Source organism: Protomyctophum parallelum (assembly GCF_964188405.1).
Source record: "Protomyctophum parallelum genome assembly, chromosome: 8".
Lineage (NCBI taxonomy): Eukaryota > Metazoa > Chordata > Actinopteri > Myctophiformes > Myctophidae > Protomyctophum > Protomyctophum parallelum.
The window spans coordinates 929,776-945,789 of NC_139703.1; the positions used below are offsets into that span (position 1 = coordinate 929,776).

The 16,014-nt window shown below is 38.2% G+C and overlaps 1 protein-coding gene across 1 annotated transcript; it reads right to left on the bottom strand.

Annotated features, from left to right (window-relative positions):
- Positions 1–7,684: 7,684 nt before the first annotated feature.
- On the bottom strand, positions 7,685–15,766 carry thoc7 (THO complex 7). Its single transcript, XM_083770599.1, has 8 exons — positions 15,682–15,766; positions 14,480–14,603; positions 12,445–12,572; positions 12,140–12,226; positions 9,648–9,705; positions 9,496–9,562; positions 9,337–9,406; positions 7,685–7,860 (listed from the first exon to the last, which is right to left on the bottom strand). The coding sequence occupies exons 1-8, from the start codon at positions 15,698–15,700 to the stop codon at positions 7,799–7,801; spliced, it is 615 nt and encodes a 204-aa protein (XP_083626725.1). The 5' UTR covers positions 15,701–15,766; the 3' UTR covers positions 7,685–7,798.
- Between the last annotated feature and the right edge of the window lie 248 nt (positions 15,767–16,014).

A 16,014-nucleotide genomic window follows, 5' to 3' on the forward strand; every position in this document is an offset into this window, starting at 1 on the left:
GTGGGCTCGCCAAAAGACGCAATGTATATAATGTACAGTAGAAAATGTATTAAAGCTGAAGGAAAATTTTAAAAAAGAATGTATAAAAATTGGTAAAAAGAATAAGCATAAATAACTGCATAAAGCGGAATAAAGTATGTGGAAGTAGTACGATGCCCAAAAAGTGGCAGAATAAAGTAAGTAAAGTATTACTGTCTACTAATGATTTGTAATGTATGGATAATGCTTTACAATGTATTCTTGATGAATTAAGAAAAGGTAAAAAAGAAAAAAAAGAGTCAATCCAATGGAGTATACATATAAAAGCATTCATGAGCTTAACAGAAAAAGCATAAACACAATGATTATTGATAATGGTCTAAGATTTTTCTTTAAATGTAAAATAATAATAATATTAAGTTCTTTATTAAAAGTTTTTTTCTTTTTAAGACATTTGAACATTTGTTCACATCTTTGGTGCATCGTGAACTTGTAAATTGGCTATTTTTGCTATTGAACATACAGCAAAGTATGGTTTAATTGGTCCAAATGTTTGGAGTCATGACCTGAACTGGTTTAGTTTCTTGTCCATATATCGTCAGGTAGCACAAATGCAGCTGTATATATATATTTCAGTGCTTATCAAAGATTTTCATGCCAAGGACACCCAAATTGATATTTATTTGTCTGTGGCTCTTTGGAGATTTGGCCGTGAGCTTGTAAGTTAAAACTTTTATGATATAACAAATACTTAAGATAAGGATTAACTAAAGGACCCAGACCCTACTTTGAGAACCACTGTTATTTGGTTTCAGTTCAGTGCTTCATTTCCATGTGATTGTTTTTGTGCTTTTGTTAACCATGAAGCTCTTTAAAAATAAATCTAAGTGCTGTGCTATACAACAAAGCTTAAATATATTTGTATTGCTATCAAATCAAGGAAAACTTTGAGTGAGCAGTTGGTTAAATATGCTAATCTAGGGTCATTGTTAAGACTATGTGATAGTCTGTAATGTAGTGTAGTAGTATATATAAATCTAAATGCATAAACCCTTTATATACAGTAGATCTGTATGAACGCATAATGATGATTCTGTGATTGGGTTTCCTCTCCGCTTGTTTTGTGTTGTGCTTTCTGATGTACCTGATGTTATAAACACATTAATTATAATTTGTTAACAAACCAAAAAAAATAAAAAATAAACATTTTCATTACGTTTGGGCTGTTCATGTTAAGTTTCTGTTTTCCTACCCTGAAGGATTTCAATATAACCCTTGGAAGAAAAACGTGTGAAATGCTTTATGTATGGTGGTTCTTGGGATTTGAAGAGGGGAGTTCCATGACAGTTTCCACTACTGACTTTTGAACAACGGATACAATTCTCAACTCGCTGTTTTCTGTCACTCTATAAGCCATAACTCCAAAACAGGTGGGTCAAAGTGAACAACCAATGTGTCAATTTGAAGCTATGATTCCATGCTTGACATGAAATAACGAAAAATTAAAAAAATCCAATGGCAGTCCATCAGTCAAATCTGGTCACAAATGTGTTCAGCAGTTATGATGATGGATTATGGAAAAGAAACTGTTACAAGATTCAATAATCAAAGAATTTATTCACCAGATAGCAGTAGTAATACTTTCAACTAATGTGTAATAAATCTTATTGAAGGTATGTCTGGAGCGTTCTTACATAATGAAAGGAACCATATAAAATACCAAAACACAAGGTATATTTCTATAGCAAAATAACTGTTGCTTGAATTGTAACATTGTAACATCATAAACCGAGTGTACAGTAGGCTACAGCTGGCCAACAGTATTTTACGGAACTTTGCATAGTCTTTGCATATAGGTCTTATCGTTGCAGTCGTACAGAAAGATTGCATCTCCATATTTCAAGAGGGGTTTCTTTTCTCATATTAACATCCTACTTTGTCATACAATAATAGTCACAGAAATAGCCGATCTACAAGCTTGTAGATACACACTTTACTATATTTGAATAAAATAACTGGGAAAATGGTTAAGCACTATATGTAACCTTTTTATGAATACAGTGTCTAATCTGTATGGTACAGTATGTTAATACAATATACAGAGCTGCCATGTCTCACCCTTTGAGTGTGACAGTCACGCAATTTAACCCTTTACCACGCACCACGCCACACATGCCATTTCACACGCATTATAATGATAAACTAGAAAGCAGTTCCCTGCAGAAACTGCGTGGGCTCGCCAAAAGACGCAATGTATATAATGTACAGTAAAAAATGTATTAAAGCTGAAGGAATTTTTTTTTAAAGAATGTATAAAAATTGGTAAAAAGAATAAGCATAAATAACTGCATAAAGCGGAATAAAGTATGTGGAAGTAGTACGATGCCCAAAAAGTGGCAGAATAAAGTAAGTAAAGTATTACTGTCTACTAATGATTTGTAATGTATGGATAATGCTTTACAATGTATTCTTGATGAATTAAGAAAAGGTAAAAAAGAAAAAAAAGAGTCAATCCAATGGAGTATACATATAAAAGCATTCATGAGCTTAACAGAAAAAGCATAAACACAATGATTATTGATAATGGTCTAAGATTTTTCTTTAAATGTAAAATAATAATAATATTAAGTTCTTTATTAAAAGTTTTTTTCTTTTTAAGTTTAAAAAAAAAGTTAAAGTTTTTAAATTTTAAATGTTTTAATTTTTTAATTTTTTTTAATTTTTTTAATTTTTTTAATTTTTTTAATTTTTTTAATTTTTTTAATTTTTTTAATTTTTTTAATTTTTAAATTTGTTGTAATTTTTGTAATTTTTGTAATTTTTTATAAACGTGTGTGTGTGTGTGTGTGCGTGAGTGCGTGCGTGCGTGCGTGCGCTTGCGAGAGCTGTGTAAAGGCCAGCCAATAGGAAGACAGGGTGTGTGTGTGCGTGCGTGCGTGCGTGCGTGAGTGCGCTTGCGAGAGCTGTGTAAAGGCCAGCCAATAGGAAGACAGGGTGTGTGTGTGCGTGCGTGCGTGCGTCTTGCGAGAACTGTGTAAAGGCCATCCAATTGCACAAATAGCAGACCTACAAGCCCACAAGGTATCGCAGAGCAACTCATTGAGATCTTGTAGCTTTAATTTCAGCCCTGTAATTAAGCCCTTATATGTCTCAGCTGTGGAAGTGCAGCACTATGACTGGGAGTGGCGCGCTATGAACTTGAAGATCTTCTATTTTACAATGGTCCTGAATGATGGGAAACTATGCCCGAACAAATTGCTCTATCGCAAAAAGTAAAAGTCGAATGCAAATAATTTTTTCGCTGTGAGTGGCCTGAGATATTGAGGTACACCATGTGCGATTGTGGTGTTGGTACGATCGAAAATGTGGTTATAAGAGCGAGTTAAGAATTGTCATCGCGATAATTTCCTCGTAAGGATTTTACAATGGATGTCAATGAGCAGCTTGACTGTATTTGTGTCACTTAAAAGGCTGTAGTTCACATTCTGTATGTCTCTGTGCTTTGGTGGTCACATTGTGTGAAAGAGGACATGTGTGGCTACAAAATGACCAAAGAACATGCGTGTAAAGTGAATATTTTGGCCGGGACGGCAATTTGTTTGGTAAATTTTCAAGGAAAGATTTTCTGTTCTACGCACTCTAGTGAAAGAAGCCCCGCACTCTAAATTGGCACTAATTAGGCGAAACGGCCTGCGATTGAACTGCGATTTCGGAAAAAACGTTTAACGTATTCGAATACGGTTTGAACCACGAAAAAGTCCAGAGTCGTGTGAGCTTTCTAAAGTTTAAATCACGTTTCTACGACAAAGTATGCCAGAGTAATGAGGCTGCAAAAGTGAGGTTGATTTAGAGATAAATCCCATACATTGTCAATGGGAGGAAAAAACAATAAATAAAGTTAAATATTTTAAAAAGTATAAACTTTTTCAAAACAACTTTTTCACCAATTAAAGTTCAAAGATAGATGAACATTATAAAGTTTGAATAAAGTTTCAAAGTGAAAGTATGACGGAGTAATAAGAGCTCAAAAAAGTTAACTGTGAAAAATGGGACCTTTCTTCCATCGACTCTCACTATAAAGAATGTAAAAAAAAAGGTTAAAAAGTTAAAAAGTATAAAAAGTATAAAACTTTGTAAAAAAAACAAAACAAGCACACCACTGCAAAGAGCTGAACAGTTTGAAGTTTGAACTAAATTTCTAGCATAAAGTATGTGGAAGTAGTTTAGGTGCCAAAAAAAAGGGCGGAAATTGGAATAAATAAATATAAACTGGCAGTAACAATTGTGTGCTCGCTGAGGCGAGCCCACAATAACAATTTTCTCTGCGGCTCCGCCGCGTAATAACGCACGCTCCGCACAAACGGTAAAATAGCCGATCTGCATGCAGGAGGGTAAACAGTGGACCAAAAACGTCAGCAGGGTCCCTGACTGTGTGACGCATGGAAATGAGCCATGCGGAGTTGAACATAGCTTCGAAATATTTTTCATGGAAGACAATATAGCCCCCACAAGTTACAACAAGTGAGTAAGTGACCTGTGACTATCTCTCTTCTATACTGGTGTGTGGCGTCTCTTGCGTGATATGAGGAAGTGGAACGGTGCCAACTGCCATAGCCCGTGCACATTATAGGGACAAAGTTGTGTGTGTGTGAAGTGAAGTGAAGGGGGAGGGGCCGCATCGCGACTTGTTTCTGTTCATAGAGAGAGAGAGCCCACATATGTGTTTGAACTAAGAAAATGTAAAAATAAGGAATTTTCCCACATTCCAGTTTTCTGACATATTCCCCAATTTCCACTGAGATTATGGGGTGAATGAATGTGGCCAGACCCATCTTCTCTTTCTGTCATAGTGACCTGCATCAGATCATGTCCAAATCAGGTTCTCCAATCTCCAGTAGCCTCTTCAGTGTTTTGAAGATTTTTTGAGTGGTGCAACCCTTACGGAGCTATGTGTGTGGCTGGCTGGGTCTGAGCACTATGTGTGTGGCTGGCTGGCTGGCTGGCTGGGTCTGAGGGATTGAACCCTACAAACCCTCCCGCGCACTCAGATCAGCCAACACAGGGAAACTGGAAGTACCCTCACTAAAAACGCCGGGACAACGCTCCACACGTCCCAAACTCTTCTCCCTTCTGGCTCCAAAACTGTGGAATGCACTTCCCATTGCAGTCAGAACTGCAGCATCACTCCCAATCCTCCGCTGTAGCCTGAAAACCCACCTTTTCAGACTCCATCATGGCCCATAGCACTTACCCTAACCCCTTAGATAGCATTTCTGTTGGCTTAGATAGCATTTGACACAGACTTATAGCATGTTTTGTAGACAGCACTATAATTGTATTGTATATAGTCATAGCACGCCATAGTAGGCCTACATATGTATAGCATAGTAGTGAATATGTATAGTTTATTATGTATAGTGTATGTATAGTTTCATCATAGGCCTATAGATATTCCACTGTTACCTTCTTAGCTTACGCATGTTTCATGATAAATGCTTTTATGTGATGTATTCCCATGCTTTTGTTCTTGCTTAAATGTAAGTCGCTCTGGATTAAGAGCGTCTGCTAAATGCCTAAATTGTAAAATTGTAAATTGAGTACTATGTGTGTGGCTTGCTGGCTGGCTGGGTCTGAGCACTATGTGTGTGGCTTGCTGGCTGGCTGGCTGGGTCTGAGGAGCATAGATAGATAGATAGATATATTTTTCATTTCTACTTTAAGCATGAGGAGGCTGTCAGTGCAGGGAGAGCAGCTGGCATGGAGGTGAAGACATCAGTGTTAAGGTTAAATATCAACGTTAAAACGGGCCAAATCGACATAAAAAAAAGCCAATTTTTTTCGCCGCCGCCCTTCGGACGGCGTCGAACACATTAAGACACTAGAGTCTCACTCTTGACATTTTCTGAAATATGGCAGCCCTGCTCCTGCTTCTTCCATAACAATATCAGACAAATTAACAGATTGTAGCCTATCAGACAAAAAGATAATACATCGTGCCCCCATTTAATACAGTGATGGTGGCGCCGTGGCGTGCAAGTTTGGACAAGTTTGTTCGGTCTGGAGTCACCTTTAGTGTGCTTAAGTTAAAGTAGACTATAATTTACTACCCATTAAACAATATCTTGGGCCTACAAGCTTCTCTCGTCTTTATACAGCCGATTGTGTGTATTTTATATACAGAATATTATTAATTGTTCACAATTAAAATCAGCCACTTGAAACCAATAAAAATTACTTTGCCTACAAGCAGCTGGATGTTGGTGCTGCTGCTGTGATGGAACTGCCACCTGGTGGTGCATTCATGGCTACTGCAATACAATTTCCCCCCTTAACGTCATAATATAGTGTAAAGTACCTAGGCTGTTACCCAATGGAGACTGCCCTATCATTGTTTATGAACGTTCCCTGAGGTCAGCCCACGTCCAGACCAGCTGTTACAGAAGACAACATGAGAAATTGAGAATGATGATGACTTAACTAACAGCCAAGACTGCACAGCATTATCCCTGGAGACTGCAGGCGTGCATAGCATCAATAATAAATTAGTAGTATAGAATCAATGTGACACCATTTGACAATCAGTTTGTGAGCACAACAACATACCCTTCTATTTGTATTTACCTTCGCTGTGAGATTGAAATCTGCCATTTCCGGTGCGCAACACAAGAAGACACATGTACGTAATTTGTAGATCTGAGAACTGAAAAACAGTAACAATCCAGATTTCTACAAAACTCACCTCCATTAACCATTTAATGTGTGTTGTATATCAAATAGCAAAAATAGCTGATCTATAAGCTCATGACCTGTCACAACCTTTTATGTTTGTAGATCTGCCATTGTTAAAGGTGCCTCTAATTTTTTTTTTACTAAATGTTTGATAGGGATACTATATTTCATGTGGTTCAAGAGGTCAGGGCATAGCCTCAGAAGCCTCCTAACACATCAACTTAACCTTGAAGGGCCATCACAGATGGCCAAACAGCATGAGGACACAAATGGTCCCTGTCATTTTCAATGTAATTTGGCAACGGAGGGTTTTTTGTCAATTGACAAAAACAACCGTTTGAAAAGGTTGGCCTTGTCTTGAGTAAAGCATTTCTGTTTCATGTAACCTTTTGAAAACCCATATGATCAGGATCTAATTTGTGATAGATCGACAAGCTCACAACACGTCGTGTTGCAAAGCGACATGCCAACGGCCGAAAAAATAATTAGAAAGAAGAAAACGGCAGGTTACAATACTTTTGTTGTTTTTCTTCTTTGTAATTATTTGTTTGGTCCAAAATATTGTGTTTGTTGTCATGATTTGTCTCAACTCGAGTTGGGTTTGTACGACGCTTATAAGGTCTTTAAATAAATACGTTTTGAAATGTCTATGGGAAAAATGATTTTGAATTATTTCCCGGGCCTGGCGTCGTCATGAAAGGGGGCAGGACTGCGACGCTCTAGTCTATAGGGTTTAAGTGGTTTACAGCAGTGGGGTTGAGAGACCGTCCATGGAAAATATAACCTCTAGACTGAAAGTGTTTCTTAGGTCTAGTCCCAATCTGTGATTTGTGCCACAAAACAGCCACTAGTTTTACATTTACACATTGTAAAGGATCATGTCTTCTCTGACAGTGTGAAAACAGATTGTCACAAAAAATGTAATTGTACTATGAGAATCATGGCATATATCACCACTTATATCACAACACACAAGCACATTAGTATGCAATCACTTTATTCAGGAAAAAACTAGACGTCATATAAAAACAAACGGGCAAAAAAACAATCATTTAAAAGTCCTCATTTGTTCACAGAGTCTCCCCCACATTCATTCACCATTCTCCATGGGGGCATCCTGGTTGTTTTCATCACTGTCTGATTTCTCATCATCTAGAAAATAGAACACAAAACAATTAATAGCAAGGCATATAACAGGTAATTCTATCCTTCCATCAGCGCATTTTGTGAACCATCAATCAAACATTTCTGGTTTGTTAAACAAGTATTATTTTAACCCAAGAAAGCAGAACTCCACTTCCCTATTTCTTTAACCCATTTAGACCAGAGGACGATTCTACAAATGTCTTCTAAATCCTGACAGTTTTCTGAAAAACCTGTTTCTATGTCAGTGGTTCTCGACATTTTCATGTCAAGGACCCCCACAAATATATGTAATTGGCCACCGACCCCATCTGAAAATATGTTGTTCCAGGGACCCCCCCAGAAGCAAATATTTGAGTTAAAAACGTTCACTCTGAAAGAATATATATATATTCAAAGATTTTCACTACATTTTCATGATTAAAAAAAAAGCAGATCTACGAGCTCGGGATCTGCTATTTTTCAATAGCTAAAGTATAACAATGCTTAAAACACCAAAAGGGGTTCCCGCCAGAATGAAGCTAAGTTTCACTTTCTTACTCCTTTAACTAAGATAGCTAAGTTTCACTTTCCCATTTCTTTAACCAAGAAAGCTAAGTTTCATGTTCCTATTACTTTAACCCAAGACAGCAGAACTCCACTTCCCAAGTGAGGCTCAAACAAGAGGTTCAATTAATTTTGCTCCTTTGCAACTAAAATGTGGAACGCCCTACCAACAGCCATAAGAAATGTGAATCCCTAGCCTCCTTCAAAACCGCTCTTAAAGAGCACTTACAGGCGGCTGCAATTCAAAACTGGCCCCTGTAAGTTAAATATACTGTTCACGTATTCCCTTTTTCTCTAACTGCGTATTTGAAGATACGATGTGTATATTTGTACAGTATGTCTTGAAAATGGAGGACCCTGATGTAAACAAGATTTTCTATTGACCTTTACTTTCATTGAAATGTACCCATTCTACAAACTGAATACAAATTTCAATCAATCAAAAGGCACTGCTACTCTTCAACAAGTAGGTGTCCTACTAGTAAGGGCATTTTATCAGGTATTTGACCAATCTGGGAACTAAATCGTTACCAAGAAATTTCTTCACCAATGTGTTTCTAAAGGTGTCTAATAACATGTACTAAAAGTTTGAAATTCAACTCCTGTGGGAAATTGAGTTATTAGCATAATATGTGACCATACCCATAACATCGTATATAAAGGAAAAAAGTCAAAATTTCATCATTCTTTCAGTAGCATGTGACATGAAAACACTCCTTGGGAGGAAAACGGCCATAGCCGTCATCACAAACGTGATGAGGTCAGCACATTTGGTCAAGTGGATATGGCCTAATTTAGCCCAAGGAGTGTTTTTTGTGCAAAACTAATGCTTGGAATGGATTCAGAATCATGAAAAACCCCTAGTTTCATATGTCAGCAGCTCACCAGAACGGAGTAGCTCACACTCGCAGTGACATAACATGATAGCGGTTTACTCACTCTCCAGTGTCTGTTGTAGTTCCTGGATGGTACTGAGGAGCACATGGAACTGCTTCTTCCTCAACTCCAACTGAATGGAGAAAAGAGAGAGAAAATATGAAAACTCCTCACTAGCTTAACACCAATGTAACTAGGTGGACTTGAAGGGAAACATGTTACCTTCGCATCCACATTCTCTTTGATGTTGGAAAGCTGCTGAAGTTCTTTGTCAAGTGCCTCCAGCTGTCTGTGGGGAGAACAAAGGTGTCATTTTTTGTTTATTTAAAAAAAAAAAGGCCAAAATCCATCCCATCGGGCGACTAGAAACTCACTTTAGTGTTTCATGCCGATCTGGGTGCTGCTGAATAACCTTGGCCAGAGCGTCATATTCTGCAAAAGAGAGGTATTCATCATTACACTTTAATCACCAAATGTTATTAGTGTGTGTGGTGCCACCACTGTTACAGAGTTGTGAACCGTAAAGCACTGTAAACTATTTCATTCAGAACTTTGCTCGAGTGAATGTAGGGCTGGGCAATATCAATATTGTGATGTGAGACTAGACGCCATCCCTTAAAAACTAAGTGAGGATCACTGCTTGGCTTCCTTTAAAACAGGCTTGAAAATCCATCTTCCAGGAGGCACTTCACTCACTTCTTCCATAGAACGTTGATGGCATTCACTGATGGCATCACCCCTCCCTTTCTTCTACTATGTGTACACTGTAGTGTTTTATTTTTTGTTGATGATATTGTATTTTGGTGTTATTTCTTATGCTACGTTGGTGCATTGAATACATAGGACCTCAGGACTTGTATGACTGTGCCCGTACTGTTTGCATTTCTGTCTAATAAAGTATTCAATCAATTAACGTCTGGGATTATTAAGATCGTGACATGGAAACCTGGAAAGGGATCTCTCCAAATGTATTTGGCATGGCAAAAAGCCCAGACTAAAATTAAAGACGGACTGGGGCGGACTGGTGCTTCCCAACATAATAAACTTCAACTTGGCCTGCCATGCACAGACCTTTCTTGAATGGGTAATTGATCATATTAGCGGAGCATGGGATGATATAGATGAGTGGTGTTGTTCACCTGCAAACTTGAGTCTGTTAACGGACAGTGGGAAGCCAGTATCAAGTATTAAAAAAATATTTTATTTATAATACAGTAAGGGCCTGGAGAGAAATTTCCACCTCCATAGGGAGGAAGGAATTCTCCTCCCCCCTGACTCCTATAATCAGCAATAAGTCTTTTCTACCAGATATGAATAATAGTATTTTTAGCCATTGGTTTACAAAGGGAATTAAGACTATAGGTGACCTCTTCATTGAAGAAGGGCTCATGTCATTCGCACAGGTTCAATCTCGTTTTGACATACCCAATAACCACTTCTTAGCCTATTTACAAGTATGTCACTTTATTCAAACCAGCATTAAGCTCCCCCCAGACGAACCAGTTAAAAGCCCACTAGATAGATGTCTCACCCAATTTACAAAGCCTAGAGGCTTTATTTCCCACTTCTATCAGTTTATGGATACTTGGAACAAGCATAGCATAGATAAAGTAATATCATCCTGGGAAGGGGACTTTAGAACTCACTACCAAATGGCAGTAGTATATTCTGCTGTAATAGACTTAGGGAGACCCAGCATAGACAACACAGGACACCATACATGGTGAACAAGTTTGACCCTTCAAGATCTCCATTATGCTCTAAATGCAAAGACAAAACTGGTACTTATATTCGCTGCTTTTGGGACCTTGAGATAAAAAAAACAAATTTTAAATGTATAATTGTAAAGAAAACAAGGTCTCTTTTTGCTCAGCCTTCCAGAGCGGAATATGGCCCTTCAATATATGCTTCTTCAATAATTGCCAGTTCTCGCCAGAAAATGTGTCATTTCAATTGGACAAACCACCAACAGTTACACAGTGGTACCGGGACATATATAAAATTCTACCCATGGAGAGTATGAGTGCTAGGTCTAAAGCCAGTGAAGACAATTTTACCAAAATATGGTAACTTCTACTCGACCACCTACCATCGGTTGCCCTTAGCTAATATGTCTCTGAATAGCTGCTAAATTGTTTTTAACCAATGCAAGGGAAGGCTTGACGGGTCTATGTAAAGCTGTTTATTGCTCTGAACCAATGCAAGGGAATGCTGGATGTGTCTCGGTATATAGCTGGTTAATTGTCTCTAATGCTTGATGCGTCTTGCTATAGCTGATCAACTGCTCTGATGAACTAATGCAAAAATAACCAATGATCCATTTTCTTTTCTTATTTTGTTAGTTTTATTTACTTTTTTTGTCTATGTCTATTGCTTGTCTGCTTTTGTTAGCCTGTTTAGTACTTGCTTTATCGTTGATGTATTGAATGTTGGTTGTAAAGTGTCTTGAGACAACTTGTTGTGATTTGACACTTTAATAAAACTGAATTGAATGTAGGTGGTTTACAATTTGTCTGTCTTAAAAAAAGGAGAAAAGAAAAACACAGGGACGCTACAATGTAATGATACAAGCACATGTCATGTGTGTGTATACTGTAAATTGATGTGCCCAAATAAATAAACATATTAAACATATCAATTAAAAATAATTATTGATTATGACATGGCATAAATGTTGTCTTTTCCTGGTTTTCAAGGCTGTGTTACTGTAAGTAATGCATGTAATTTTGTTAACTTATTCTATTGTTGTATTATTTGCCTTTACCACCTATTATATAGGCACTACTGCTGGATATTATTACACTTTTGTGTAGACATCCCCACAACATCAATAGAGGTTGTTGTAAAGCTGCCATGCTTGTCTCACCTTGTCGATTCTTTCGTATTCTCTTTGCCCTCTGAATCTCCTTCTTGCATTCTGATATCTTGTCGTGTGCAGATGTGATGTTTTCCTCTAAAGCGTTTAAACAGAAGGCGGTAAGAACGTTACAGTTGAAGCAAACATCAACTTCTTCACATTCAGACATTGACACAGGTGGCCTCGGGGATAATTACAATTCATTCATGTACACATTTAAATTGAGTTCTAAATTAGTGTGTACTGTGTGTGTGTGTGTGTGTGTGTGTGTAGTGTAACAAGTCAAACTCTCTACAACCAAGCTGTTGACCCACCTATATTTGTGTAGATTTTCTCGTAATTCTCCATTTCGCGAAGGTTCATGTCATAAACCATCAACGTCTTCCCCATGGAGAATTCACATTGGGCTAACGTACCAAGCATCCTCTGGTATGTTGTGAACCTGCACACACACAAACGCATGAAACAAATCAGTGTTCATATACATTTATAGGTGGGCCTCGGTGGACTGGACGCAGGCCCACCCAGATTTACAGCTTTCCCCAGTCTGCACTGACTGTATATAATATTCTTGACCAAATGTGTAGAACAGCACCCCCTTATGTCCGAGTTTAGAGTCAAACATAACTATTTACAGTACACCCTCTGATAAAAGCTTCTGAATGGAGTGAATGCCATAGCACAAATTAAGATAGGAATGGCCCTGACTGCATGTTGCATATCAAATGGCCCAGTGTGTATCATAAACTGGAAGTACTGTAGCCTACTAGGCTACTTTTTAAACCACCCCTAATGAGACAAGACATGTTTTGAGAAAGAGATCGGGTAGTATATTATATATTTTCTGTAACTGCACGGTCTGTTTTCACAAAGCTGGTGGTAAAGTTAATTCCACCAATACAGCCTCCCATCATGTGTGCGCCACATTCTTGCCAAACAAGAAATCATTTCGGGGTGGCGACATATTAAAGGAGCCGTACAGCTTTCAGTTTCAAGACTTTCTGAAAGCAGTTCAACCACGCTGGATAGCTTTGCTGGTTGGAAACCAATGTCATTGCATGTTACTTGCTGCATGTGCTTGTAATGTAAGTGTATGCATGAAGTTTCTCATTTTGTGGGCGATTATGTGGAGTTGGAGCCGATAGTTACAGAAGAGCTGTTGTGCATTTTGCATCTGCACATGCATGGATGTATTGTATTGTGTTGTTCTGTACTCTTTGTATATTTGTGACAAGGAACCCCTAGGAAATGACATGATATACATCTTAAGGGGTTTCCTTTCAATTCTAAAAGGTACATTCAGTAGAAACACCACAGAAGTACACAAATAGCCGATCTACAAGCTTTTACAGAAAACAAACAAAAAGGTTTCTGTCCGACAGCAACGAAACACACTATGTATTGTATTGTAGAACATTAGACACTATAGCACATTCATCCATTCAGGACGGGAAACCCTGTGTTTTAAGCATTATGTTATACTTTAGCTATTGAAAATAACAGATCTACAAGCTCGAGCTTGTATTCCTTCAGAGCGAACGTTTTTTAACTCAAATCTTTGCTTCCGGAGGTGGGGGGTCCCTGGAACTACACATTTTCAGATGGGGGTCGGTGGCCAATTTTATATGATTTCTGGGGTCCTTGACATTAAATAGTTTGAGAACCACCACCGACATAGAAACATAGGTTTTACAAAAAGCCGTCATGATTTAGAAGACAAATGCAGAATCGGTTTCAGGTCTAAATGGGGCTAGCTCTAAGTGGTTCTCAGTGGTGGAAAGTAATTAAGTACATTTACTCAAGTACTGTACTAATTATTTGACAAATTTTGTTAGTAGTTACTTGTAGATTTTGATTAAGCTTAAGCCCAATATATATTTTGGCCATTTGAAATAGCTGATCAATAAGCTCATTGTGAGCTTGTAGATCTGCTATTTCCAAAATATTTATACATTTGAAAACATGTGAAAACAGGGCATTCTGCATAATACCTACTTTTGGTACTTCAAGTACATTTAGAGATCATACCAATAGTTTTGTACTTTTACCCAAGTGAATTTTGAATTCCGGACATCTACTTGTAACAGAACAGAGTATTTCTACATTGCAGTAGTGATACTTTGACGAGTGTAAAAGTATAAAGTATCAAAGTATAAAGAACGCAGGTACTTTTTCCAATACTGGTGGTTCTGTCATCTAATAATATTGCTCGCTTTGTATGTCCGTGAGAAAACCAAAGTATTCAAACTAAGGGTTTCCAGAGTTCCTTTACAGAGCACAACCATGGACTGCTTGAGACAACTTGTGATTTGACACACTTTAATACAATTGAATTGAATTGAAGTTTACCCTTCTTCCGGTGTCCCAGCGGGTGAGTTGCACCATTTGGTGAAGCTCTTCAGGAGGACGTTGATACGGCGGTCATCTCCGGCTCCATCGCCGTCAATAAGGAGACGCTTTCTGATCACTTCATCTACACAAGGAGGAGGAGAACAATGAATAATGTTAGTGCAAGCAAACTGACTGAAAAGTGGAATGTAAGCAATCGATTGGCTGAGGCCTTGATTGATTGATTTATTAACAGTTTGCAGAATTACAGTACATTTCAAGTGGAGGCTGGGAATTCTACATTAGGTCCACTGGCAGAGCCTGACAAGAGACAAGGTGTTTCAGGCACTGCACTCCCGGTGGTGGTGTGGAACGCGTGTGTCAAATTTGAAGTCGGTGGGACAAACGGTTCTCGAGTTACGTGGATCACAACCGTACACAGAGACGTGGTGCATGTATAGTTAGATATCACTTGTTTATGCTGATATCGCATTTGGCTGAGGACATTTAAACCCATTTATTATCAGTAAAACAAATTACTGCACTTTGGCTTTATAGGGCAGTACACTTCCGACAGAAGGTGAACAAAACAAATCAAATGCCAGCAGGTACGGATGGACACAGGGCAGTGAGGGCACTTAAACATAATTCATGGGTACTTCTGAAATAACTTAAATTATGTGTCCCTAGCCTACAGTCTAGGCCCTATAGACCATTATGAGAGCACAAATTGAAATATCTACATGATTTATGCAATTATACTAAATGACACTCACTGTTAAATGATATCAACCTAAAATTGAACATGATGTGCAGTAAAATCTAGCCCTCCAAGCAGAACCCAATGCTACTTGTAGGGTCCCGAAAAGGGCTAAGTAAAATCATGATCAGATCTGTACCCTTCAACTTCTTGTTTATGCCCATAACGACTGGCTATCCACAGGGTTAGTAGCCAATGAATAGCCATTTCTATTATTATTTAGATTTTTTAAAATAAAATAGCCAATTTAACATTGAGTTGCCTACAATGTTAGGTACCCACTCCTACCCCTGCGAGGCTAACGTTAGCCACCTAGCATGGTCATTTTAGCAGCTAAACGTTCGTAATAACGTTTCTCTGCTTCGTTCATTCATCGTCAACAATGTGATTGACATTACACTCGCCACTTTCCTCTACAGACAGTTAACGAATAAACTATAATAAATCCACCATAATGTCTCACCGTCTGTCACAGCTCCCATGTTTTGTCTGCAAAGCAAAGCGCATAAAATAAACTTTATTGAAACAACAACAGGAAGTTATTCTTCTTCTTCTTTGGTGTGTAGAGGCAGCAGGGGCATTACCCCCGCCTACTGGATTGGAGTGTGGTGATGAAAGCAATGAAAGAAAACAAAACGACTAGGCCTACTGATACTACAGTCTACAGTGAGTATATTGTGTTCATTAATTGCATGATGTAATAATAAACAACAGGAAGTAGGCAAGTGGGCCCCTCCTCTAACTCAGTGATTCTCAAAGTGGGGCCCGGGGTCTGTTTGATTAACAGGCCACTGTA